The 26,548-nt window shown below is 43.1% G+C and overlaps 1 protein-coding gene across 3 annotated transcripts in view; it reads left to right on the top strand.

Moving 5' to 3' along the window:
- The window catches only part of SH3PXD2A (SH3 and PX domains 2A), a 261,074-nt gene extending 250,415 nt beyond the window's left edge, over positions 1-10,659 (top strand). For all 3 annotated transcript variants that reach the window (XM_086616386.1, XM_086616387.1, XM_086616389.1), the window contains 4 exons: positions 5,109-5,443; positions 6,287-6,336; positions 8,513-8,632; positions 8,764-10,659. In XM_086616386.1, the coding sequence (XP_086472512.1) occupies positions 5,109-5,443; positions 6,287-6,336; positions 8,513-8,632; positions 8,764-10,659 (2,401 nt within the window). The remainder of the gene's footprint in view (positions 1-5,108; positions 5,444-6,286; positions 6,337-8,512; positions 8,633-8,763) is intronic.
- Positions 10,660-26,548: the final 15,889 nt, after the last annotated feature.

The raw sequence follows: 26,548 nt of genomic DNA on the forward strand, positions 1-26,548 counted from the left end.
TGGCTATAGCCTTTTCCAAACTTATTGATAGTTTCAACTAATTTACCTGATTTCTGCCTGTGCGCACTAGATACTCCTAATGTAGAGAGACTGGATTTCAAGGGCCAGCAAAGTTATCGTTGTGTATCAAACTTTGTTATATATTTCAAACAGCAGTCATAGAGGAGACTTGTGACTTAAGAATCCCCTTTTTAAATTCTTATGGGGGGAATGTACATTAGATATGACTCAGTGATACAAGGTGTCAGGATGAATACTTAATGAGAGCTTTCTCCATCTAGGTTCACACAGCACTTAGGTTTTAGAGCACTTCACGTTTCTGCCTCTTGTCTTTTATTTATGTGTGAATCCAGTAGTGCTGTGACATCCCATTTCTCTTTAAATGAGATGTGATACAACAGGTGGCTCAGAAACAGAGGTTTATCTCTCAGGTGGTGTAAAACATCTAATCTAGTCATCTTTTTTCATTTAGCCTGTAATTATAGTGATTATTTTTTCCTCTTTCCCTCCCCAAGCCATAATTTGGTTTTGTTTGAATTCTGCTTGATTTATCAGCTATGAATGAGGACTGTGAAAATGCTGACTAAAGCAATGTTGTTTTTCTTGATGTCCCTTACTTAGAAAACTGATGGTTGTTGGTTGTGTTTTTTTCTTTTATCTAATGCTCCCATAGAGGGAATAGGCTAATAAAGATAGCAGTGGAGCCAGTAAGTCATTGTAGACAGGAGGAACTTAAAAATGCCTGGGTTTGGTCAGGTCACATTTTTTTTCTCCTTTGATCATTCACAGAAGTGGAATCCAAAGTTGCAGATAGAGGAATCAAGAGCCCATAGGTTTTATGAGGGGAGAAACGTTGCAAGACATCTTTAGTTTATTTTGGTATTCTCCTTCTGAAATGAATCCTTATTACTACTCTAGGTTCCCCTTTGCCATGTTAACAGTTCTACAGTAAGCAAAATTTTTTTTTTTTTTTCCTCTTTTCCTCACACACTTCTTTGGACCAACCCAAAACACATGTTTTTCTATACAACAGAAGTGCATTCTGGTGGACAGTAACACTTGCTGCAGTGGCTTAAGTGGCTCCTTCATGGTCATCTGCTGGAAGAACAGTGGATGCCCCAGCCACCCCATGGTAGCTGGGGAATGCAGCATGCCCTTGGCTTTTTTGTAAGAGGCATTTTGAGTTGAGCAACCCTTCTTCTTGTTGAAAGGTGGGTTAAGTGCTCCCTATATGTGTGTGACAAGTGTGTTGGGTGTCAGCCATCATCCCCTCTGCTGCTCTGGAGCACTATGCTGCAGTCTTGCTGGAGGATTAAACTACTCTTAGAAACAGTTTTTTTTTTTCCATGGGCAACACTTTTGGAACTGTTGATGCTGTGATCCATTCCTGCAAGCTGGTCTTTTGCAGCCTGAGTAGCTGATCTCCGACTTCTTGTACTGTTTATTTGACTAAAACTGTCCTGAATACTGTTAGGTACCACTCAGAAAAGGATTCCTCTTTGGAACAAATGCACTTTTCTGAGTATTAGGTGCCTTAAAAGGAGCGACTCCTTCTGCAGTAAGTGTAAGGGGAGAGGGAGCAGGAAGAGACTGCAGTTGAATCCTGCTGCCTTGTGTTTTGCTGGGCTGAGTAACAGAGTCTGAACACATGCATCAACATGTAGAAATAAAAACAAATCCAGCAGCTTGCAATTGGAGTCCACCTTAAATACATTAGCTTGTTCCACCTTAAGTATGTAATTTCCCCAAATTCCTGGCCATGTGCTGATCTTCATTTCCTGTCCTTCTTTTCCTTTTTTTTCTTTTTCTTTTTCTTTTTTTTTTTTTTTCCCCACTAGTTTGCTTCCCTCTGGAGTAATTCCAGTGCTCTGAAGCTGGAAAGCAGATGTGACTCTCAGACTCATAGAGGCACTTCTGACTTTTTTTAACATTCCTATGGTTTGAATCCATTTTTTCCTTCGTATAATATAAACAGGGAGGGTTTTGGAATCACTGAGGAACCAAATCACTACACCTAATTCTGCAACCCTCCCAATTCAGTGCTGTGGAAGCTATAGGCAATATTGGCATCTTCCTTTATTTTGCCCTGTATGCATTATGATTTAAAAAAAAAAAAAAAAAAATCATTGAGACTCTTAGAGAAGTGAAAGGAAGGCCTGAGATTCTTCCTACTGTTCTACCTAGTTCAGTGGATCCGTGTGCTGCCCAGTATCGTCATAGCTGGTGTTAGCATCCATTATTTAGGTCTTGCTTTGTGTCAATTACTGTCACCTAGAGATAATATCATGGTGTCCAAGTGGATTGCAGATCAGTAGCAATACGCTAAGTAAAACTTCTGTTATTAGCCTGCATCTTCGTTTTGTGATTCACACTGAGCTGCAGCCCATGTGAATGAAGTGCAGTTGGGAGGTGGTAGCAGCACTGAAATGAGGAGGAATCTAGGATGGGGTTTGAAATGTCTCCAGCAGGTTGTGAGTCTAAATGGAGGAAGAATACTTGTGATTCAACTCTTAGACATGAAATGAAGATCATTACCGGCTCAGGAATTCTCTGAAGCTGATTAGTAGTTGCCTTAGTTCTTTCACCTATAAAATGAGATCAAGTAGTCTTCTAAGATGATGTTTGCAAAGGGCTTTGAGATTGCCAAGTTCAAGGGCTAAGGTGAAAAATGTAAGCCTATTTGACTTACATAAGTAGCTTTTATTTGCGAAGCTGCACAAATAAACTGGCAGTTGCTGGCAACTGCTGCTCAGCATTAACTTCAGGATGAATTTACTAACTTACAGGAAGAAATAACCAGCAACTCTGGGCAATATACCCTCAGTAGCAAGGCTGTTATTAACTGTCCAGCTATTGCTGCTACTATTCATTCAGAGAAACTATGTGAGATCAGAGGTGTGTGAAGCAGTGGGGTTATATGGGCTGATCCAAATACGTATAGTTGGCAGGAGAACTAACAAGCCAGTACAGAACCTGCCTGTGGCTGCCTTTCTGATCTTAAACATGTTAAGTCTCCCACAAACTAAGATGGATGTAAACTGTTTTTTCTTGCTGATTTTGCACAATCAAGCACTGTTGAATGTAACCTTTGGAACTGGAGTCCTCAGTGCATTAGCCAATGTGGCTTTCTGACAGACCAAGATCTTTACATCTCCAGATCATGTAAAGTTATAGATGTCCTTTATAAAAACTTCCCTGATGCATAGGCAGCAGAAAGCATTGGTCAGTAGGTCTGCAAAAGGGGATGAAGCCATAATAAGCCTTCAGGGCTTAAAAATGGTACGGAGATGCCTTGCCACAATGGGCAAGGCATCTCAGTGCCATTTTTTCCTTATTTTTTTCCCCCTTCTTTTGGCTTAGCGTGAGATTTATCAGAAAAGCTTCAAAGGGGACAGGATTGCATAGGTCCAAGTTGCATCTTGACATAGTATCAATGGCTGGATGCTGCGTATCCGTTGAAAGTCAAACAAATTCATTACTGTTTTGCTGCTGCTTGTTAGTCTCCATGCGGCAAAAAAAGGTCAGAGCTGTTGGGATGTGTTCCTTTGACAGCAGAATCTTTGGAAAAACTTGTAACTAAACTCTCTGAGCAGGGGAGATCCCATGTCTTTGCCTTCATGTATGACAGAAGGCAGGTATGTAGAGAGAAACGACATCTCTGGTGTCCTGGCTGATCTAGATGGGATGGGAGGAAAAGGCAAGATTTTGGACAGAAAGGTCCTTGTGGTCACTGCTGGAAGTACAGCAATTGTAATTGCTTTTGTACAAGCAGACTAATGAAGAAGTCTAGGGAAGCAAACCTATACTGCATTTTCCTCTTCTCCCCATAAAGTCTCAATGCCACTCTTGAGTATCTCAATGTGGTGAATGAGCCCAGGGTGTGCCCTGGTGCCAATCTCAGAATCCGAGTGTTGATGCAAGAAAGTTATTCATCTGCCAGGGAATGATTTGCTGGTATTTCCCCCACCTCCCCAGCTCCTTCCTCTGCTGTTTAATGAGTCTCCATTTTCATTAGAGAGCCTTAGAGTTCCTACTGTTTTAACCTTTGTGTTTCCTGCAGATTTCCTGAGCACCAGGATTTTAATGGTGCCTGCTTTCCCACTTACAGTTCAAGCGCCTGCTTTGGGTATCTTGAGAGATTAAAGAGAAAAGGGTTTCAGTGACTCACGCTGTAGCAAGTTAGGGTTTCTCTAAGGAAAGCAGAGTTCATCCACGTGGTCCTCCCTGGAGGCTGATTGTAATCTGAAATCCCTACTAGGGTGTTAGGAATGGCAGGAGTTAGAAAAACCGTCTTCCCAAAAGCCCAGTTGTTGAAGAATGACTTCAGTTTGAAGTGTAGCATGAGAAGCTCAGGCTGGGGCTCCGGGAGCACGTACTGGATTCAGGTGTCCGTTCAGATTTCTCAGTTTATTTCTTCAGATAGCCCCTAGCTTGCCAAAACCAGGACATTTGTTCAGGAAAAATGAGTCTTCATCAAAGCCATTCTTCCTTACTCAAATTGTTTCTTGACCTTGCAGAGCTAGAGGAAGCTGTAGTAGTTTGAGTCCCATATTCTCCATAAGAGAAGCTGATCATACAGGACTGGGAGTAATGGGAGGAAGGGCAATGTTTGTTATAGTTGCAAGGGGGGAGTCTTGCACAAGGGCCCTATAAACTGCAGATGTAGAGGCTCTGTACTGGGCTCTGTACACCCTTGTTTTAGCCCTTTTCCATTTTGATTTGCCTCTAGGAAGTATTAAAATATTTTACTCACTAGTTCGCTTTTTTGCTGTATGGGAAAATACTTAGTTTGCCTAGTACTGCCTAAGCGTGGCGTAAAGACACTGGTGAAGCCCTTTGCCTTGTGAGTAACTGTATTTCTTATCCAGAGAGACTGTTTCCTTAGGATGATTAGTGGCTTTTAACAGCAGTCCACAGTTCACTGCTAGCTCAGCTGACTTTTAGGTGCCTAATCAATAGGTAATAAATTAATAGAGACCACAAAAGCTTATCCGAGAACCGCAAATTTTGTTTTATGTTATCATCCATCACTTTTGCCTCAACTATTAAACTTGAAATGCATGAGAAGGCTGTGTTTGATGTGATGATATTTCCTTTTGCATCTGCAGGTATCTAGGCAAAGAGGGCTGGGCCCCAGCTTCATATCTGAAGAAGGCTAAAGATGATCTTCCGTCTAGGAAGAAGAACTTAACTGGGCCAGTGGAAATCATTGGAAACATCATGGAGATCAGTAACCTGCTGAACAAGAAATCATCCACTGACAAGGAAACTCAAGCAGAAAACGAGACTGCAGAAACTCATATCACCAAGAAGGAAATCAGTTTGCCCATCCTGTGCAATGACTCTAATGGCAATGCCATGATGACCCCAGACAAGCAGGCTTCCAAACTGGCCCAGGGATCCCCAGCCATAGCAAGGATAGCACCACAAAGAGCTCAAATAAGTAAGGCAGTAAAGTAGTCTGGGTTTTCACTGGCTTGCAATGATTTCTTGTTTTCTAACTTTCAGGGCTGGCCTCATCTGTCTGCTGAGGTCCCGTGTCTCCTGGCCTTATAAATGAGTCCACACAGACGCTAGGATCTCTAAGGACTCAGCACATAGTCCTTCATTAGTGATAAATTTTAACTTCATTTTATACAAGGGCTGGCTGGTTCTTCTTTATCTTAGCCAGTATGTGTTTGTTTTTTTCTTTTTTCCCAGAAAAGATTTTTTTCCATTTGAACACTCTAAAATGTGCCTCCCACCCCCGGTAGTGCAGATGATATGATAGTGTGTTAAAGTCAAGGAGATCACCTATTTCTTCTCTTGCATTTGTTCTGCTGTTTTCCTGGGGGCAGGTTGCTATAATGTTTTTACTACTTCAACTGCAAAATGCAGATGTTAACACTAGTCTGTGCAAGGAATAGCAAGATACTCTGAGAGAGGACAGTGTGAGTGTTATTAATTTAGTGGATTATTTTTACTGCTGGGGGGAAAACTAAGAATTAGGCCAATTCTTTGCTGGCCAATCTCCAATGGAGCTGGTCAGTTCCAGCAGAAAATACAATCCACTAGTTTCTGGCAGTGATTTCCTCTTAAATTTGCTGGCTTAGCTGAGATGAATAGCTAAGCTACCTTGGTATTTCTAATATACCCTCATAGTTTCCTATCTTCTTTCATAGAGATGCCTTAAATATTGCAAATACTGACTTCTAATATTCTCAAACTGTGTAACAGCAGAAACCTGCTGAAAAATATGTTTAGCAGTACTCACAAAGTTAAATAAACTCTTCCCTTTCCTGCTCAGGTTCTCCAAATCTAAGAACAAGGCCACCTCCACGAAGAGAATCCAGTCTGGTTTGTATTGGTTTATGGTATATTTTAGCAGTGGGGTAGGTGTGTGGGTGCTTTATGAGACTTTCTACAGCAGTACAAGATGCGGGGGGTATCTGAGAGATCCTTTATTTGCATGCCTGTTCATTTTATTGTTTAGATATTGAGCAAACCTCTGGACATGCTATTGTTAATTGGAGATTTCTGTTTTTCAAAATGTTGCCCTAGCTAAGTAGGTATTGAACTGAAGGGAGAATATCCTAAAGCTACTATGTTTGGTGCGTGGGCATTAAAGCCTGTTTGGCTGACTCAGAAGATTTAAAGTTCCTATGGGTGTTTTTAGCCCAGACTGGATCTTTTGACCTTCTTTTGTCTTTAACAACTGGGAACATCTCCCCTCCTGCCATTGCTACCATCTTTAAGGTGACTAAGCTTCACTTCTGTGTATGTTTAAAGTGACTTGAGATCTTATGGAGGGATGTGTGCTACAGGAATGAGACCTCCTATGATTGTTTATCCTCAAAGATATAATTCTGGAAGTTTGGACCAATTTGAGATTAGGGCTGTCATCTTCAGATAGGAACTACTCAGTGGTCTGTTTGCTCAAAAGTTGTGCTAGTAACTTGTTTATAACTAAGCAATACATAGAGCTTAATCTTTGCTGTACCTTTTTATGAGGAGTATATGACTTCAGTTTTTCTGTGTCATCTGAGATGCCTGTTAACAAACTAGATGAATAGCATATTAGCATTTTCTTCCTATTTCTTTTTGCATTATTTTCAATTAGACTTTGTTTTGGCAAGACTACTACCCTTAATCCCATGCTAAAAATAACACTGATAATGTATGTGAAACCCTGAACATGTCTGCTGTTTCCAATTATCTTCCTTTAATCCAAACCATCCTATTATCTGAAGGCATTTTATTATGCTGCACTTCTGCTGTATTTCAGCATTTATAGTGCAGAAACATCCAATTATAACATTGTTGGACATGGTTCCTAAGGTGCAGTGATGCATTCTCTGTGAAATGCCACATGGTGTGTGTGATGAAACGTGGATTGTTGGTTGCAATGAGGATCTTAGAAATGGAAGAGTGTGTGAATAAAGCACGGTATGCAATTTGCCTTTCTCCCATTAATGGCTTAGGATCATTTTGTGTCTTTGGCTGTACTGTGTACGTCTGTGGCAGATCTGAGCTGTGTTCAAGAGATCCTGACATACTGCAGTTCTTGCGTTAGAACCATAAGCAGTGAAGTGTAGAAGCTGTGAAGCTTCACCATCATGTAGTCGTTCTGTAGACAAGCAGTGTGCTAATCTGAAAAGCTTTTGATATTGAAATTCTTGAAAGGACTCTTGTCCTATTTAGCATCTTAAAAATAATTGTAACAAACTCTAAAATGTGACAGCTTAATGTAAACGCACTTGGCTTTTAGGGGAGTTTGGTGTGCTGCCAGAATGGCTGTAAATAGCAGTGTCCTGCTTCTCGTGGAGCCTCTATGCAATTTAAATGCAGATTGTGTTGGGATTGAGTAGAGAGGTTCTGGGTCTCCATTACAGGGAGGAATGAGAATCTTTTGATCTTATAGTAAAATCCTTCCGTTCTCCTATCACTTTAGCTGAACAAAGCTTTTCACAGGGGTCTGTGATGTTATCCTTGTTTCTTGCTACAACAGATGTCCATTAGGTCATATCACTGACTATTTCAGATTATTTACAAATCCAGCAACATCTTAAGAGTGATAATTCATTAGTATTACATTTTAAGGTAGTATATTTGATGATAGGCAGAATCTGTTATGGGCCTGTTGCAATGCAGTTTTCTGCAGTTGCAGCAAGCCATCCAGAACTGAGTCTTTCTGGACAAAATCTCAGAGTAAATGGGCTGTTGTTACTGTGACTAGAATGGCAGCTCATGCTTTTATGGCCCATCAGTAAAATGTTTTACTGCTCAGGTAGAGATTATCACAGTTTTAATAGCTGGTGAAGGCGGCATGAACAGTGCGTATGTTGAAAGGCTTCTCTCTTGTGGCCCATCTCAACACATCAGCTTCCGCTCTGGAGAACTGGGAAGTTATCATTAGGAAATAGCACAGGAAGAAGGAAGAGTTTTAGTGAGTAAAAGCAAATACTTTTTTCATACTGCTGTTCAGCCCACTGTTTCTTTGGTTTAATTAAACAGAACTTCCTGTTTGCCACAGGGTTTTCAGTTGCCCAAACCACCAGAGCCACCCTCCGTGGAAGTGGAATACTACACCATTGCAGAGTTCCAGTCGTGTATCTCTGATGGCATAAGCTTTCGTGGAGGACAAAAAGCAGAGGTGAGCCTTAACAGTGCAGCTGGAAAAACTGTAATATTTGGCTATTGCAGGGGATTGGATTGAAGGGGGAGGAGTGGAAAGCAATTGGTTGAGATTTTTGTCTAAGTAACATGTTCCTTGTTGTCTCGTAGGTTATAGAAAAGAATTCTGGTGGCTGGTGGTACGTGCAGATTGGAGAGAAGGAAGGATGGGCTCCAGCGTCTTACATTGACAAGAGGAAGAAGCCGAATTTAAACAGGAGAACCAGTACTTTAACCCGCCCCAAAGTTCCTCCCCCAGCACCTCCCAGTAAACCCAAAGACTCTGAAGAAGGAACAACTCCTGGAACGGTTTCTTCAGGAGATACCCAGGACTCTCCCCACAAGCTGAAATACGAAGAACCTGAGTATGATGTGCCTGCCTTTGGCTTTGACTCGGAGTGTGAAGTGAGTGAAAGTCATCGTGAAGAGGGAACTCCTGAAAAACGACTGTTTCAGCCCCTCAAGCCCTCTTCTGTCTCATCACTTCAGAAAACAAAATTCAAAGTAGGAGAGTCTTCAGAAGATGTTGCTCACGAAGAAGAGACCATCTATGAGAATGAGGGATTCAGGCGTTATGTGGAAGATACTTTTTCCAATAAAGAATCTAGTGGAGACTCCGATTCTCAGAAAAGCTCCTCTCTCTCCTTAATCCGAAGGAATTCTCCATGTTCCAGCTCTCCTAAATCATCACTTGTGAAGCTCAAGATGGACAAAAACATCCAGCCCGATCTTGGAAAATGTCACTATTCCAGGAATGAGGAGACAAAACCAAGGTCAGCTTCAGATGTTGGCTTACGTAGTGTGCCAAGAATAGGCATGAAGAAAGAGCCTGGGCAGAGTCCCTCTATTAGAGCAAAGCCAATTGTTAGGCCCAAACCCTTCCTGAACAAGGCAGAATCTCAGAGCCAAGAAAAGATGGATATCAGCACTTTAAGGCGTCAGCTGAGGCCAACTGGGCAACTCAGAGGTGGACTTAAAGGTTCAAGAAGTGAAGAGTCTGAGAGTCCCCCACACACAGCTTCTGAGAGCCAAGATGATCCTGTTAGGAGGAGCTCGGCTGATCTCATTACAGCTCCTTCCCGTGGCATTTTCTGCTCTAGTCATCCAGCCAAAACTGAGCAAGAAAATGACTCCAGATGTTTCTATGTGACCACTGACTCATACCAAAAGGTACAGGATTCTGAAATTTGCTTCCCAGCAGGAGTAGAAGTGGAAGTTCTGGAAAAGCAAGCTAGTGGGTGGTGGTACCTGAAATACGGAGAAGCGGAAGGCTGGGCTCCTTCCCATTATTTGGCCCTCCCTGATAACCAGCGAGAAACCACATCAGCAGAGACCGATGCCTCATTTGCCAGGAACAGGAAAAATGAAAACAAGTCAAACAGTTTAGAGAAGATAGAGAAGAGGGTTCAGGCTTTGAACACCATCAACCAGAGCAAACGCGCAACACCACCCATCCCAAGCAAACCACCTGGTGGTTTTTCAAAACCATCAGGGCCAGTCAAAATGAGGAATGGTGTGAGGCAACTTGCCGTCCGACCACAGTCAGTGTTTGTGTCTGCACCACCAAAGGATAACAACCTGTCATGCTCTTTGCGCAGAAATGAGTCTTTAACAACTACAGATCATCTTAGAACCGTCCGTCGGAATTCCTCCTTCAGCAATGCGTGGTCACAGCCTGGTGATGCGAAGGGAAAGCAGCCTGAGCGGTCGGGTACAGAGGGCTCAGAGACCACCTCCAACCTCCCAACCCAGAGGAATGGGATTCCTGTGTCCACAGTCAGGCCAAAGCCTATTGAGAAATCCCAGTTTATCCACAACAATCTCAAGGACATCTATGTTTCCATTGCAGACTATGAAGGGGATGAGGAGACTGCAGGGTTTCAGGAAGGTGTCTGCATGGAAGTCCTCGAAAGGAACCCAAATGGCTGGTGGTACTGCCAGATCATGAATGGTGTGAAGCCATTTAAAGGCTGGGTGCCCTCAAATTACTTGGAGAAAAAGAACTAATATTGCGATATGTTTAACCTCCCTAATTTATACTGTTCTTGCTGTGTACATGTGGAAAAAACAATTGCTACACAAAAAGACGTTTTCCTATGCTCAGTTAGTACAAAGGGACAAAGGAGTCTATGCTGAGGACAAATCTACCATGTTCTGGAGAGGTTTGTGAGGTTAACATGTCGTAAGGAACTATAAGGAAGATGCAGCATAGTCAAATGCCTTTTTGTGAAGTTGTTAATAATCTTGTATGTGTAACAGGGTATGACATCCCATCTTTCCCATTATTGATAGAAAACCAAATGTGTGCCTTTTGTGAGAGAGAAATACACATGCATCTACTTGGGGAGTTTTGTGCCAAACTCTGTTTTACAATCTTGGCTCCCTTTCTCCTCGTTCTTGTCCGTATGTGGAATACCCAAGAGTTTTGGATGCATTTCTACAACTTACAGTGAGAAGCAAATGGAAGTTTCAGGAACACAGAGGGACTCTAATCCTTTGGAGATGTTCACTTTTTTTTTTACTGTTCTCAACAGTTGGTTGGTCCAGAGCTGGAGCCTTTTCATCACGGAGAGATTTGGTCTCTAACTTCAGCTGTGTTTTGTTGTTACTGCAAACTCACCGGAAAAGGCAATCAGGTGGTGTTGGTTGGGGGCTTTTTGTTTCCTTTTGTTCTGTCTTGTTCTTTGAGTTGGGATTTCAGGTGTTCTAGGGCAGCGATGCCTACTTGGTGCTTGTAAAAACAAACCTACAAACCCCATGCTTAGGCACATTGGTTACTTTGTAGGCTTCACATTTAGTTCTGTTCCTGACTCCTGCCAGGTGATCCTGGTTGATTCTCTTCCCAGAGTTGGGTTTCTCAAAACTTGTCATAATATCAAATTTTACAAAAGTCCCTTAAGACACTAAAGACAAAGCTGTCGAATGTGTTACTTCTGTTTTTGCAATCTGGTCCGAATCCAAGCGTGCTGACTGCTGGCAGGGCTCACCAAGGTATTAGTTAGAAATAGCCGTAACCTTCTGCAACATCAGTGTTTACAGTGAGGGGGGGGGGGGAAAGCCATCAAACTCAGTCTGCACATCCTTAATTTGTATATTTTTGGGGAATTGTTTTTCTGTGTTTTGGTTTTGTCTTTTCTGTGCATTCTGGGTTTACTTTAATTTTTTTGTCTTGTTTTACCAGAAGAGACTTAAAACTGAAGTAGGAGCCAAATATGTGTTTCTGTTCCCACTTGAATCCAAAAAGTACATTTGTACTGGAAAGTGTGCCTGGGCTTCTCAGGCTCAGAGATTTAATATCAAAGCAATTAGGTCTACAGTGCATCTAACCAGGAAGCTGCCTCTTCTAGTTCCATTTCTGTTTGCCTTTCTTAGGCACACGGTGCAGGTAGTGTGGTGGGAAATGGAAGAGGCATCCATTGGAAAAGGCTAGAAATATGGAGTTATTAGTGAGGTAGCCAACTCTTGTACTGTAAGCATCATTGACTGAATCTCTACTGTACTCGAGGAAGTCGTGCTTTTTTTTTTTTAACAGCCTTGTTAATCACTCAAGATCAATATCTAGTTCATTTAAATAATAGACAGCATTGTAAATCTGTTTTAAGGGAGAGGGGGCAGACAATTTCACTACTGGTTTACACAAAATGATATATGCCCTATTTTCCACCATACTGATTTGGCTTGGAAGGTAAGGGTTATAAAGACTTTAAAATAGCTGGGATCAAGGGGCTGCATAAAATAGCACAACAATATCATGTGTTACTGGGGATGTTTCTCTGCCAAAAAAAATTTACACAATTGATACATTGTTCTTGTCTTTTTTTGTGTGTGTGTAATTTGGGGTTTTTATTAATTTCCATGGTGACGAGAGAGTTGCCTACAGCTAACCTGACTGATGTCCTTTTGGTAGCTGAAACAACATCCAGGTGCCACAACTGGCTCTGAACAGTGCTGTGGTTCGAGCAGCTCTCTGCATCCAAATGGGGAGGGAGGGTATGTGGTTGAGATACCTTTTAAATTGTGGTGGCAGGAGAAGGAGGTATATCTGCACAACAGCTTGTATCACAGTGTGCAGGGTCCTCTTTGTACCTTAACGTCTTACCATATAATATATACGTATAGATCCAGTTTGATACATCTTACTGGATGTGTATCTGAGGTATTGTGGCCCTGTCTCTCAGACTTCTCCCCATTTTTAGTTGTACTAATATGGTAGCAGCCGTAAAAGACTGCTGGAGCTGTTGTGAGATTATAATAGAAGTATTATATTCTTCTGCTGGACAGTATTAAATAGAGCAATACATAGAGTTATCTGCTAGATTGCAGTACTAATAGTAGTGACTTAGTGACTCGTATTAATGTTGTTATGATTTATTTTAACAATAATGATGCGGAAGTGGTTCATTATTTTGAATTAATGCACTTTAACAATAAAAAAAACCAAAATGGAAGCCAATGCAGAGAACTAAGTGCATTATTTAAAGGTGCAGTATATAATTATCATTTTCTTGAAGCACATATTTATTGAGAATTAACTTATTATTTAAAATATTCTAAAGTTTTGTTTAAAGACATTCCCACTAGGTCATCTCTTTGGAGGGATGTAAAAGCACAGCTCCCAGATCTTCTGCATTGAGCCACTGAATTCTCTGAGTACAGTGCGACGTGACGTGAGCCCCTATCCAGGGAGAGGAATGCAGCACGCAGTCAGGAGAGCCCAGACTGCTCTAAATATTCACACTTGCATCCAGCAAAGCCAAGCCCAGAGCACCTCTGAACTGCAGGAGCCCTTGCAGGGTTTGGGGTGGCAAAGTCGGTTTTGGCAGACGGTTGCGGTGCCTGCCTGCTGCGTGCCTTGCATGAAACTGATCCCTGATGGATGTGGGCTCACCGTGAGGCTTGGGTTAGTGTGAGAGCTTCAGGATCTGCCTGTGAAACGTGGGCCAGCTCTGTAACTGACGTCAGTCTGTCCTGCAGCTCCCTTTCCACCTTGCTGACTTGCTTCTCCAGCTCTAGCTTTTGCAGGGAGGTGGTTTGGCGAGCTTCAAGTGGTGCAGGGGATGGCACAGACTGAGGGTGCCTGCAGTACTGCCAGGGTTTCCTCCACCAGCAGCCCAGTGCCTGTGGCTCGATTGCTCCTTTATCCCATCTCAAAGGCCTCGTGGCTTCCTTCCTCCCTCTGCCCTCACTTGCACCAGCAAAAAGGACAGGGCACTAATGAACTACTTGATGCTAGAAATGAATGTGGGCCACCGCCTGACGCACTGGGCTTCCCACCCCATGGGAAAGTTTCAGTTTGGGCTTCTTTTATTTGGTGGCTATTCTGACTGCTTTTGTTTAAAAGGGCACTTTTAAAGCAAATACTTCCCCAATGCAGTTTTTCCCCCTCCCGTCTTACTGTTGTCACAGCATCTCCCACTGATCTCTTTTTTTTTTTTTGATTCTTTCAACTGAGATTTCAGGAAAAGAATTATTTTTTCCATTGGTGCGCAGCTCGTTTTGGTCAGCTCCACTGATACTCAAAATAGCAAGCCCTTTCCACTGTTAGCTGTGAAACAGAGTGAAAGGCCTTAAGCTAAATCAGAAAAGCTGACTACAGGGCAGGAAAACCTGACAGGGTGCCTCAGAGGACAGTGTAGTGCTAGAAGTGTTTTAGCTCTTTTCTAAAATGTTAATGTTGCCTTTAGCTTTATTTCCTAAATTTGTCAAAACTGACACTGGATCAAGAGCAATATTTAAATGTAATATGCACCTCAGTGAACACTCAATGCAGAAATCAATAGTACTGTTTAAATTTCTCTTCTTCTGGTTTATTCTTGAACCAGATGAAGAGGAAGAACTCTGCAGGGCTTGAGCGAAGCCATTTGCAGCTGAAGGGAGCCCTCCTCCGGGGGAGAGGCGGCTGCTGTCACCGCGTTGCTCTCACCCGCTGTCCGTGCTTTCCAAAAAGTCTTGAATTTGGACCAGCAGAAAATCCAAACTCCAATGCCAGAGAACAAAATTTAAGAATGTGAAAATTGTGTCTTGCTGTATACTGCAACTTTAATAATAATGAGCACTTCTGAGTTCGTTATTGAGGTTTATATAATGCCTGAAAAGTTTAATTCCTGGTTTCCCTTGTCTCCCCTTTCAAAACACTTTTCTTAACAGCAAGAATAATATGGGTTTGTTAGCAGCCCTTCCCCGTGGGAGGCAATTACTGTTAATTGTTTTAGCTGTCATGCCTTGCAATGGGTGGGTGTAGTCATAGGTACCAGTCACTTGCAAGCTAAACTTGGCAAGATAAAAGATACGATGGGCACGTGCTGGGATGCTTAACTGATATATTGACAGAAGTTTTTAAATCGATGTGTACAATAATAGCAAATACACAATAATGAAGGATTGAAATTGGCTTACGGTTAGACTCTTAAAAATGGAATTTCACGTCTGCACGGGTATAGCTAAAAAATGGACTTGGCCCTTGTGGATACGCACCCCAAAACCTCCTTCTGTTACGATGGTATGAAGTTTGACGAAGGCATTATATAATTGTTTTCATCACTTTCAGATCTTAATGAATCGTATTTTATTGTAATATATATTCATTGCTTTCCTCAGTTAAAAAGAAAGTTACTTGCTTTTATCTTATATGAAAAACAAGGGAATTTGATAAAGCATTCATTATTTTCATATTACTAGTATTAACAGAATAGAACTAGTACTATTTAATTTTAGATCTTCATAGCTAGCTTGTTAATAACTCATATTTTCCTGTGTTGTATCCTACTATTTTTTCTATATTTTTCCCAAATACTCTGCATTCTTGAGAAAAAAAACAAATCCAATGAGTGGATAAGTGCAATATTCATAGAATAAACAGGCCCCTCATCCAGGACTTGGAGTGGAACGTGCAGTGTGAAATGTTTGCAATTCTCTATTCATGCACTCTTAGGGGAAGAGGAAATGCAAGGGAGGGGGCAGCTGGATGAGAACAGGACCCTTGGGTAGGTAGGGACTGATAGTTGGGGTAGTTTGGGATGGGAATGGCTGTTTTTCATTTAAAAAGCATCACATGTTACTGAAAGTGTAAGGATTATGCAGCATGTTGCCAGGATTATGTATAGAATGTTCATTAACATCCTTATCTACAGAGGACTTCTGAGCTATGCTTGAAACACTCTGTCATCCATGCATGATACTGTCTTCTGGTATGTCTCTGCTGGTTACGTCCTCTGTCACGCTTCAGAATCGATCTTAACTTCAGAAGGGAAAATAATTCTCCTGGTGCAGTCCCAAGTTTTGATACTGTATTGTTACTTGTATTTATTGCAAGAGCTATGGGAATATTTTTACAGGTCCTCATTTCTTTTTCTTTACTGTTAACCTAAGAAAAAAAGTCCCCATTTTGTCTGGGTTAGTTCTCACTTGCAGAATTTCACAGCTGATTTGGGTATTGATTTCTTATTTCTTGGCTTGCAGAGGCTGATCTCTCAGGTCCAAAATAAAGTTGGACAGAAACTTTGCTCTTCAAAAGAGGTTTTGTCTTAAGTTCTATTTGAATGGAAAGAGAACTTCCATCTGTCCAAAATAATGTGACTTTCCAGGTAGCAGCAAAATCTTCTGCCTTTGAAAAACTGGACTGTTTTCATAAGATACAAGAGAAATGTGAAAGCCAGAGCATTTGATTCTCTGAGCTCTGGGAAGTACTTCTCCTGTGGCTGTAGTTCATGTCCCTGGAGAGGGATCGTACCTCAGCTTTCTGCTTAATTTTTGTCCTGCTGTTCTTAAGTTTGTCAAAAAGCCTTAATATTACCAGAGACCTTTTGTATTCAAAGAGAAAAACTGAATTCTGCAGCTGTACTGAAAGAGTATCAATTACATGATCGTAATTAATAGGAAATTGTAATTGAAAGGAAAACCCCTAATACTTTACAAATTAATCTGGTTTTGAGAAGCCAACTCAATTCTTTCATGTGCTCTTGTCTAAACTGGCAAGAAGTCCACGAGCATCAGTAGGGTTACACGACAGAAGACCCACAGCAGAGCAAAGCACCTTGCGGGCATTCAGCATGGACCGTTCTCAGCAAAAGCAAGCACCGTGCGCTCGGTTCCTACACCTCTTAAGGGTGCACAGGACCACTGACCCTCAGTGCTGCCATGCCATGATCCACTTCCCTGCAGGTCTTGCAGCTTTTTAAAACCAACTGGAGCTTTGCTGCTATTTGCTGGTGGCTTCCCATCACCAGTGGCTCCTTCTCTGGCACCTTCAGATGCTATTTAGCCATGTAGTGAAGTGCTGTGTATAAATGCAGTGTTTGATAGCTGCCAACAGTACCAATATGATGGTCTGAGAGCAAAAGTTTGTGTAAGTTATTTTATTTTCATTTGCTTTTAGTTGTGTGGTAGAAGCAGGGACCGCCAATGCGGCAATGCATGGGGAATGTGTCTGCACACTTGAACTGTTTGATGGCCTCTGCTAGCTCTGCCCAGTGCTTGTATTTCTGTTTCCCTCTGTGCTGCTCAGTAGTCATGTTTGTCTGTAATTTTCAAATAAAGTACTGTATGTAGGGCTGAATCCAGAAGCCCCTACAGTCAGTTGACTTTGGGTTGGCATGTAGGTTGCTGTTGCTGCTTTTTCTCCTCAGTCTCAGACCCAACTTGGAGCAAAGCACAGATATCTGTAAAAAGCCACCCATAACTCTACTGTGGGGTGTCAGTTTTGTGGGATGTGAATGCATTGCCAAGGGTGGAACGAGGGGATCTTTTTTTCTTGGGTGCCCTCACATCAGAGCTAGGGCTCCGCAGTGGTTCCTGGAGTGAAGCTGTGCTGCACTGTGTGCGGACCTGACCGACGTAGGCAGAACAAATTAATTTCTCCCATTTTATAATGTCAGGGCTGGGCTGGTCCCATCAACAATGTTCTTCATTTGTTCTTGCATCAAGGTAGCGTTAATTCTAGTTGGAGAGTGCAATTTTTTTTTGTTCTTTGTTTTTTTAATAAATAAATTTGGTTTAAAGCTTCACACTGGCGTTTTACAGACCTGTTCTTGTCAGCATAAGCCACTACTGTCCTGAGTTGAGACTCCTGTTTGTTACTGAATCAAAATAATGGGAATTATGTTGATAATTTGGAAATAAATAAGAGGTAACCATATTGGCAGGGGAGAGAGAGATAAAATGTGAGGAAAAAGATGTTTCTAATAAGGTCATAAATTATTTGGTCTGACACTGCAGGTATTTTCTCTGTATAGATGGTTTTTAGTATGCCACTGCTCTGTGTTAGGATTTTTCGTTATTGAGAAAACTTGAGTTTTTTCACTCCATGATATACTATGACAATCTGTATCCCGAAGCCAATGATCCACCGACGGAAGACAAACATGGGTTATGTGTTTGTTGTAGTTGAGGTGGTTTATGTGTCTGGGAGTTTGCATATACTGAGGTTCAGCTGACAGAGCAGGCAAGAACTGCTGTTCCAGGTCTGCCCGTGTTGGCCCTCTGTGAAATAACCCTGTGCTAGTGGCACTTCTGGGAAAATGTTGGGTTTAGTCATCTTTCCCTGATGCTCAGGATTCTTTGGTTACAATGGTACCTGCCTTTCTGGGTCCCTGCTTGGTGGAGCAGAAAAACAGAGGGGAGGGAGAATCACTTGACGCTGTAGGAGAATTTTGAAAATATAACATTTAATATTAAAAGAAATGTTTCAGGCTTCTCCAGATATTCCCCTTCAAAGCTGTGTTAGTGACCCTGTATTTTATGTCTGAAATTTAAGCAACACGGCAGCCTTCTCTGTGCAAACAGTTCTTTTGTGGTTTGAGAGCTTGTTCTTGAACTGCTTCTAGGTCACCAGGGAAGTAGTAATAAATAAACATAATCCCATCATCACCCTTAGGATTTACACTGGGAGGGCATCAAATTCTTTTCTGTCTCTGGGTCCCCTGAGCATCCAGATTCAGTTTGTTTCCATCTCCTAGAAGCAGGATAGAAGAGAATAGTGCCATCACTGGAACTTAGCCTGTAACAATTGGTAAACTGGAACAAATAAAAAAGGAATTAAAAATAAACCTTTTAAAAAATTAAATATTTCAGTGAATAGCTGACTTAACTATTTCCTGTCTTGGATTTTCATGTCTGGGAGCAGGGGAAGTTATAATTGTTTCCAGTTTCTAGGAGGAATTTTTCTGCAGCATGCTGAATAGGCTTGCTGAAAAGACTTGCCCATTACTCATGGTGATTTCAGACCTGGAGTATTGCAAAAGCAAAGTGCGTGTAGCATTACAGTGACTTTTTTGTACTGAGAGTCCAAACTGAGTATTGTAGGGTCAAGAGTGTACAGAGTAGGTGCATTTCTGCTGTCTGGCTGACTTCGTGTTAACATCAGTGCCATTCCTTTATTGCAGATTTAATTGCAGCAGTAGTGGTCGTTATTCTACTTGCAATGTTTGGGCAGAATCAAGTAGATGAGCCTCCTCAATTAAGACTCAATACCAAATTTCATGTCAGAAGTTTTCCCAGCAGTCTGATTGCTGCTTAGGCTAAAGTTCAGATGCGGATAATTTGAGGTGGGTGTTGAAAGCAGCTCAGCTGGATGTGTACATTTGTAGCTGTTTCCAGAGCTGTTAATTAGCCCAAATTATCTCTGGAAATGGTGGATAGTCAGTTATTGGGAGCCTAAACCTGTTGTTGAATAAAAGCTGAAATCTGTTTGAGCAGTTTTGCTCCCCTGCGTTAGCAGAGCGGTTGCATGTCTCAGGACTGGAAACCCCTCTGGGTTTTGCTGTCCCAAATTTTTATTTGTCAAAAAAAAAAAATCGATCTAGGCCTGGTCTAAGTGAGGTTTTGCAGTGGGTTTCCTGATTGGTCGATGTTCTTAATGTGACCTTGAATATAGATGCTGTTGTCATTTCTGTGTTGGTGTAGCACTCCATTTTCTAGTGGTTAGGTCGTGGGAATGTACCTGGTGGGAGTTTGGGAGAGTATGTCGGTGACCAGAGATAGAGAAATGTGTGGCTGGTCTTAGTGTGTGTGGTCAAGTTGGTGACGTTTTTTTTTTGGTCTTTGTTTGTTTGTTTTCTTTTTAACATGGGAACCATTCTGTCTGTTCTGCTTGGAAAAAGGTCTCGAAGTTGGTGTGGTTTCTGTTGCAGTATATATGAAAAGGAATAGCTGAGAGCTTTTTTTTTTTCTTTTTGAGAAAGTTTATGGGCAGGAGTCCATTCAGTTTGTTTTGGGTTGTAAATTAAACCAAGAGAGGAAGAAAATTAATCTGGGGAAACCATTTTTTGTGGTAACAGTTTTTGACCATATTTTCTTGTGGCCTCTGATCCAGCTCTACTGAAGGTAGTGGAGTGAATATTGTTCATCGCGCAGATGATAGAGCTTTTGGGCAAGTATCAATTCTTTCGGAGCTGACAGCTATTTTGACATTCACGACATTGCTCCTTAACATACCTATGGCAAATGTGAGCTAGAGACAGAAATAATAACTGCAGGCCTCATGTGTGGTCCAGTTTTTGTTTAATGCACTCAAGATGGTGACCAGTTGCATCAAACTGTTTGTACAGTGAACAGCTCCTGCAAGGGTCTAGACATGCTTGAGTTTCTGAGATGCTTTCCTAGAAAAGGAAATCACATGCACGATAGAAAATTTTGCCTTTCTCAGTCATCCCAGTAAAATTGAAACCCAGCAAAACTGTTTTTTGCACTCAACAGTACCTTTTGCCATTGATGGCAAGAGTTATCATTGAGGGATCAGATGCCCTAATCTGTCTGAACTGGTACAAAACAAAGACCTTTTTGTGACCGGTCCCTGAGTTTGCCTGTAAACTTGGTAGATTTGATGCAGATTAGAGTACTAGTTATCAACGATGAGTAACTCCTCTATGGGCTAACACAAAAGGTGCATTATCAGTAGAGAAAACACAGCTCTCCTTTTTGCCAAGTGACCCTGTAGAAATGTCCCTCAAGCTTTAGCACAGATCACTTGGGGACCTGTGATGATTTAGCTGATACATAAGGTACTGTGGGCCTGGTTCTGTGACTGGGACAAAAGAAGTGCATCCCTGTCTCAGTGAAAATTAATGAAATGATCATAGCCTGATGTTTTCATTGCTCTGAATGTGTCGGTGGGGAGAAACAGTAGCACAAAACATTATCTTCCCCCTAATCTGAACTTGCAGACTTTGTTTGACTTCAGTGCCCAGTCCAGAACTGGTTTCAGAGCTGTCCTCATGGTTATGTCGTAGGCCAAGTGCAGTAAATGGGGGTTTGAACATTGCCAGATCAGCCTGTGTCTGCTTATGTAACAGGTGTGGGTGACTGGGGGCTGCCCTCTTCTCCATGACTGCCGAAGGGCCTTGGGCCATGCCTGAGTGCTTGCTCGGAGAACTGCAGAGAAATGTAAAGCAATTGAGGTTTGGGGTTTTTCTCTAAAACAGCACATTCTGAAGCAGTGAAGTAAAAACAATTGCTTGTTTGAGGAATTTAAATCATGTCTGTGCCTCTAAAGTTGAAAACTGCATGGGTCACTCAATGGGGAGTGAGAAACACAAATTGTCTCCGGAGTTTGTGCGTGTGAAGATGCAGAGCAAAAACTTCAGATTGCTGTGCCTAAAAGTAGATCTTGGCATTGCTCTTTAGGCATTTATTAGAGCTGGTATTATCATGGAATTGAACAGCGTTTAATTATGGTTAATTCAGACTGCTCAAAGACTCCTGGAGGAAAAGAAAAGACAAATTGGGTTCTGGACGCTTGTAGAGGAGGAGGTTGCAATAAATGTAAAATATTGCCAGGTGCCTTATGAACTTAACTTTTTTCCTAGGATTGTCACAGATCATTGTGATTTATGCCTAGTGGCACAGCAACTAGGTATAAACACCACTGCAAAACTACATGGGCATCCATGTATTGGAAAAGATGAGCCTAAAAAGGACCTGGAGTAAATTACGCTCAGTAAGACCTCCTGATTTGCGTATTCTAGATATTCTGAAATAACTTGCATTTAGGCTACTTCAGCTCCTTCCAGGCGTCTGCCATCACACGCTCTGACAGCATGCAGGTGCTGCAGTCTGGGTTTTGGAGGGTGGCAAATGCTGGTGGAAAGGGAAATTTGGGATGCACAGTGCCACTGCCCTTCCTGTTCTTTAGCTACACCCGAAGTCAGAGCTCTGCCAGGCCAAAGCAGGATCAGGCCCTTGGCACAGTGTTTGCTGTGTCCCGCAGGACTGAGCTCAGCTCTGCCAGACACTTTGAGTGATGTTTGCTGGTGCTTGCACTGCTTCACAGTGGTGATGCTCTCCTCTCTGTGTGCGCAGGACCAGGGGAGATTGTGAGGGGCTGCTGGAGTTTGAGGGCTGTTTTCTCAGAGTTATTACAAGTTCTTGCAATGTGAACCTCTAATGTTTTCAAAGACTCAGGCAGAAAGGACTTGCTAAACAGACTGTACCTGTCATCTCCCAGTTCATTGATTGCTTGGACCAAAGGTGGTGCTAAATCTGATCTTTGTAGTATTTATATTTTGTTGGACTTTTTTTTTTTTTCAAAGCGTTTGATAAAACAGATGCAGTGTCCTTCTTACATGAGAAATTTAGTCCCGACTTGGGACATAGCAAAACTCACTGGACCTTCAGGGTCCAGAATTGTTGTTTGTTACCATTTGAACAGGCTTGCAGTGTTCTTGGGGGAGGTGGGAAAAGGGTACTCTATCTTCAAATGCTTGCAGACACTAAGAATTGACTTGTGGGGTTTTTTTTGTTTGTTTGTATTTTGTTTACATTGCCTCATATGCCCTAAGGAAAAATAAATTTTTGACCTTTTTAATTGTGATCTAGTTGGTTTATTGTTTGTCAATTTTTTCAGTACTGTTTTAATTCTACTTGTGTGTCTCAAACCACCAAATTTAGTTTTCCCAGAATATCTTATAACTTACGTGTACATGCAATTGAAAATTTCAGTTTAGGCTTAAATGGATAAAGGAGCTTCTCTCATCCCTGGCCCCGAGCTGTTATTGTATGTGGTATTTTTATCTCTTTTCTAATCCACACAGTTTTATGGACTGCTCACAATTGCCCTTAAACATGAAGACCTTTTGTCTGTGTTGAGCAAGGTCTTAAGGTTTAAAATACTCTGTCAAGATGTTTTTTGGAGAGGGATGTGGCATCAGGTCCAAAATAAGAAGAAAAGCATCCTTTTACATGAGTGGCCCGTTGGTTCTGTGGTAGAAGGATTGCTCTGCAATTTGGCATGAGCCCTTAACACCCTTGTGTGCAGGCTGCAGAACAGGCTGTGCTTGAACATGGGGTAGTAAGTTCTGATCCTGCAAGGTTTCTGGGGCCTGCTGACTCCTCTTATTGGCTTTGAAGGTTGGAGGCCCCAAATAGCTTGACAAGTAGAAGTTCTTTGCTGTGTGAAGCAGTTGACAGGTAAAACTGAAGAGTTTCTCCTAAGGGATCCCTGTGCCTTATGTGAGATATCTCTCAGGCATGCAGACAGCAGTGGCTTAGGGGTTATAGTAGGGGAGTGGGTTGTGTCTCTCCCCTACTATTGGGAATGTAGTAGTAAAGAGGAAATTAGGTTGTTTTGCAGCACTTCAGTCCCCAGCTCAGCTATTGGAGCCCTCTCTGAAGTGGTGTCCACTGCCTCGTCGTCCGTTAGCAGTTTGCAAATCTGTAGGTAAAAGGGGTCATGCCTAGTGCCTGGCTTGCCACCTTGGAAAGTGGGACTGCAGAGGGGTGCTGGCCCTCCCCAGCTTTTTGTTCCTGCAGCAGAGAATGACCTCCCAGGAACATCATTTTAGCATGGGGCTGTGCCTTTGCCATGTGCTGTAGCATTTCACAAAGATCCTGTGGAGAAATGAGTCTCACCCAGGCCCGAGATAAGCCAGCTGTCATCGGAGGCACAGTGTTTGCTAACAGCACCCATGAGATGTTCCTCCGTTCTGGCACGTAGGCAAGTGATGCAGGAGGAGTCCTGTTTGGGCACCTCAGCTCTCTGAAGAATGCCAGGGATTAGATCTGAGGCAGTCCTGGGAATTTTAAGGCATAAATGTAGTGACTAATGTGCCTGAGAACTGTGCCCCCTCTTCCCCTGTGTGTAGAGTGAGCCAGCCAGCTTAGTATTGAAAGAGTTTTTCTGGACTGGTGCCATCACCACATACTAATATATCCCCAGGTATATTGTAACACACTGTTAATTGCTCCCTGTTTTTCTCCGAGAGCCACCACCAGAGCTGTGCTGCACTCAGACTCAATTTCTCTGGTCCTACTTAGGTGTATTTGTAGTATTTGTGAAAAGGAGTAAAGTCAACCTTAAGGGAAAAGGGGAGATTAAAAAAAAAAAAAAAGGAAAGAAGGAAGGGAAGGTAAGAAAAAAAGAAAAGGAAGGAAGGGAGGAAAGGAAAAGGAATAAAAAGGAAGGAAGGGAGGAAAGGAAAAGGAATAAAAAGGAAGGAAGGGAGGAAAGGAAAAGGAATAAAAAGGAAGGAAGGGAGGAAAGGAAAAGGAATAAAAAGGAAGGAAGGGAGGAAAGGAAAAGGAATAAAAAGGAAGGAAGGGAGGAAAGGAAGAGCCATTAGAGGCTGTGTGCCGTGCCGGGTCCGGAGCACCAGGTGGCGATGCTGGACCAGCTCTGCCGGTCTTGGATCACTTTCGGAGCATCCTTGCATCCTTCCTCCCACTCCTTCTCGCCGTCTCGCTGTCCCCAGCGCGGTCCGCGGGCTCAGGCCCCCGGGCTGTGCCTCAGGTGGCCGCCGGCCGGGGAACCCTGGGGATGGCGCAGCCCGCAGCAGCGGGAGCGCTGCGGCAGCGGGGTGCCTTGTCGCTGCGCAAAGTCTGTGCTGTGCTAGTCTTGGCCTTGGTGGGGAATAGCTTGGGAGTGGTGGTGAAATTGCAGATCTGGTTTGGATTTGGTGAGCTGATGGTGATGGCCTGGGGAAGGGGGATCGGGGCAGGGTGACTCCAGCGATGCTCAGTGATGAAGATGCAAAGCTCACTGCAGCTATTCCACACAGCAGCTGCAGGAGGGAATGAACAGGCTGGGGCTCTCAGACAGGAAGCATGGGGGTACCTGCCCTGGTGCCTCTTGCTGATGCCATGGAGGGGAGGATCTGATTTAGGCCCAGAGCATTAGCACTTCGCTTGTCCTAGTATGTAGCAGTGTTCAGGCTCAGCACATCTGACAGGGTCTGTCTGACAGGTCAGTGTCCACAGTTTCTAGGAGCAGTCTGCATTTTGCAGCTCTTCCCCTTGCTCCTCAGGGGATGAGGTGGCTTTCCAGGCTGGGCTGTGGCCACAGAGGGCTTTCCAGACCTCCTAAAGGTCCTCCTGGCTCTGGGAAAGCAGGAGCTGGGCACAGCTCTTGGAGTGCAGCACAGGCATGGGCAGACTCACCTTGTCCCAACAGCCAAGAGCTACTCAGAGTGATGTTGGAGAAAGCTGGGGTGCAAAAGTGGTTTTGCTTTACCCAGCCTGGGAAGTTTAAGGCCACCAGGGAGCTGTCAAGAGTGGAATAGCTTCAGCTGGAGAAGCTGAGGACATGTCTCCTGGGAAGTCCTGGTCCCTTGGCAGATGGAGCACACACACTGAGGGAGGAGATGCCAACTTAAATATGTCCTGTGACAGGGAGTCTCTCATTTGCTGAATCGTTGAACAAAAGGATGGGGAGGAAATCTTACACAGCTGTGTTGTAGGTGTGCTCCTGAGCAGATCCCTGCAGCAGAGCTACTGGATTTTGGGGGAGCTGGCATCACTCTGGAGATCCAGAAATCCCCTTTGGTCCCTGTGTCCCTTGCTACATGCTGAGGAAGCACCTGCATCTTGCCTCAGCATCTCCCTTGGCCAGAACACAGCTTGACAGTGGGCCTTCTCAACATGTTGCTCAGTTCAGAGCTGGGATCCTCCTGTCAGCTGTAGGGCTGTCATGTCTCTAGAAAGCTGGGGTGAGGACATCTGGCTATACTGCTACTGCTTTGCCTAATCTTCAGCCCCTCTCTTACCTAGCCTCTATCTGGCTAAGCAGCATGGTCCAGGGTTTCCTCACAGCATGCTTTCACTTTATTGTGCTGGTGAGGGCTTTTTTTGTGGTCACAGGCACTGAGGAGAGATGATGCCAACAAGACAATGAGGGGAAAGAAGCTGTGGCTGCTCTCTGGGGAGGATGTGAAGAGGCTCAGGAGCATAGGGCTTATGCTGCAGGAACGTGATTAGCCCTCACTTTTACTTTTGTGGCTTTCTTTATTCCTTATGTGTGTATGGAGTCCGTTGGGGACCTGCTGTCAATAGCCCCTCATCCTCAAGGACTGAAGGAACACCTGAGCTCTTTCCACCCCGTTCCCCCCAAGGAAGAGGCTTCATGCCACCGTTGCTCTTACCTCAGCCTCTCACCAGGGCACCACTCTTTGTCTTTTGCCACGCTTGTGGAAACGGTAAATACTCGGCTGCTCATGCAGCTGCAGGATACCTAAATCAACTTTATTCACAATCACAGTTACCCAATTTTTCACAATGAGTTATTCTTCTCTTTAAACAGAACACAAAACATCTTAAAGTAAAGCAATGAAATGCGAATGACACAAGAACACAGAGGTACGTGGGAACCTACACCAGTCAAACAAAACAAAAGGTTAGGATTGTTGTTACTGTTACTGCTTTTGCTGTTGGTTTTTGGTTGTTTTTTTTTTTTTTTCTCCCTGGAGAGCGCCTTGCTGTCCTCCCTGTTCACAACTGGAGGCCAGCTGATGCTGGGAGCAGGACTTAACCCTAATTTTTGAGCTCGGATGCTGGGGGATGCTTTCAGCTTCTGCTAACTCCTAGAGTTTGGTCCACAGTAAAACAAACACAGTTATATATTAAAACACTCTGAATTTGAAAGGTGAAAAGGGAATTCACACCACTGCACTGGTACCCATGGATGGCGTTTCTT

This window comes from Tauraco erythrolophus, chromosome 9, assembly GCF_009769465.1.
Source record: "Tauraco erythrolophus isolate bTauEry1 chromosome 9, bTauEry1.pri, whole genome shotgun sequence".
Lineage (NCBI taxonomy): Eukaryota > Metazoa > Chordata > Aves > Musophagiformes > Musophagidae > Tauraco > Tauraco erythrolophus.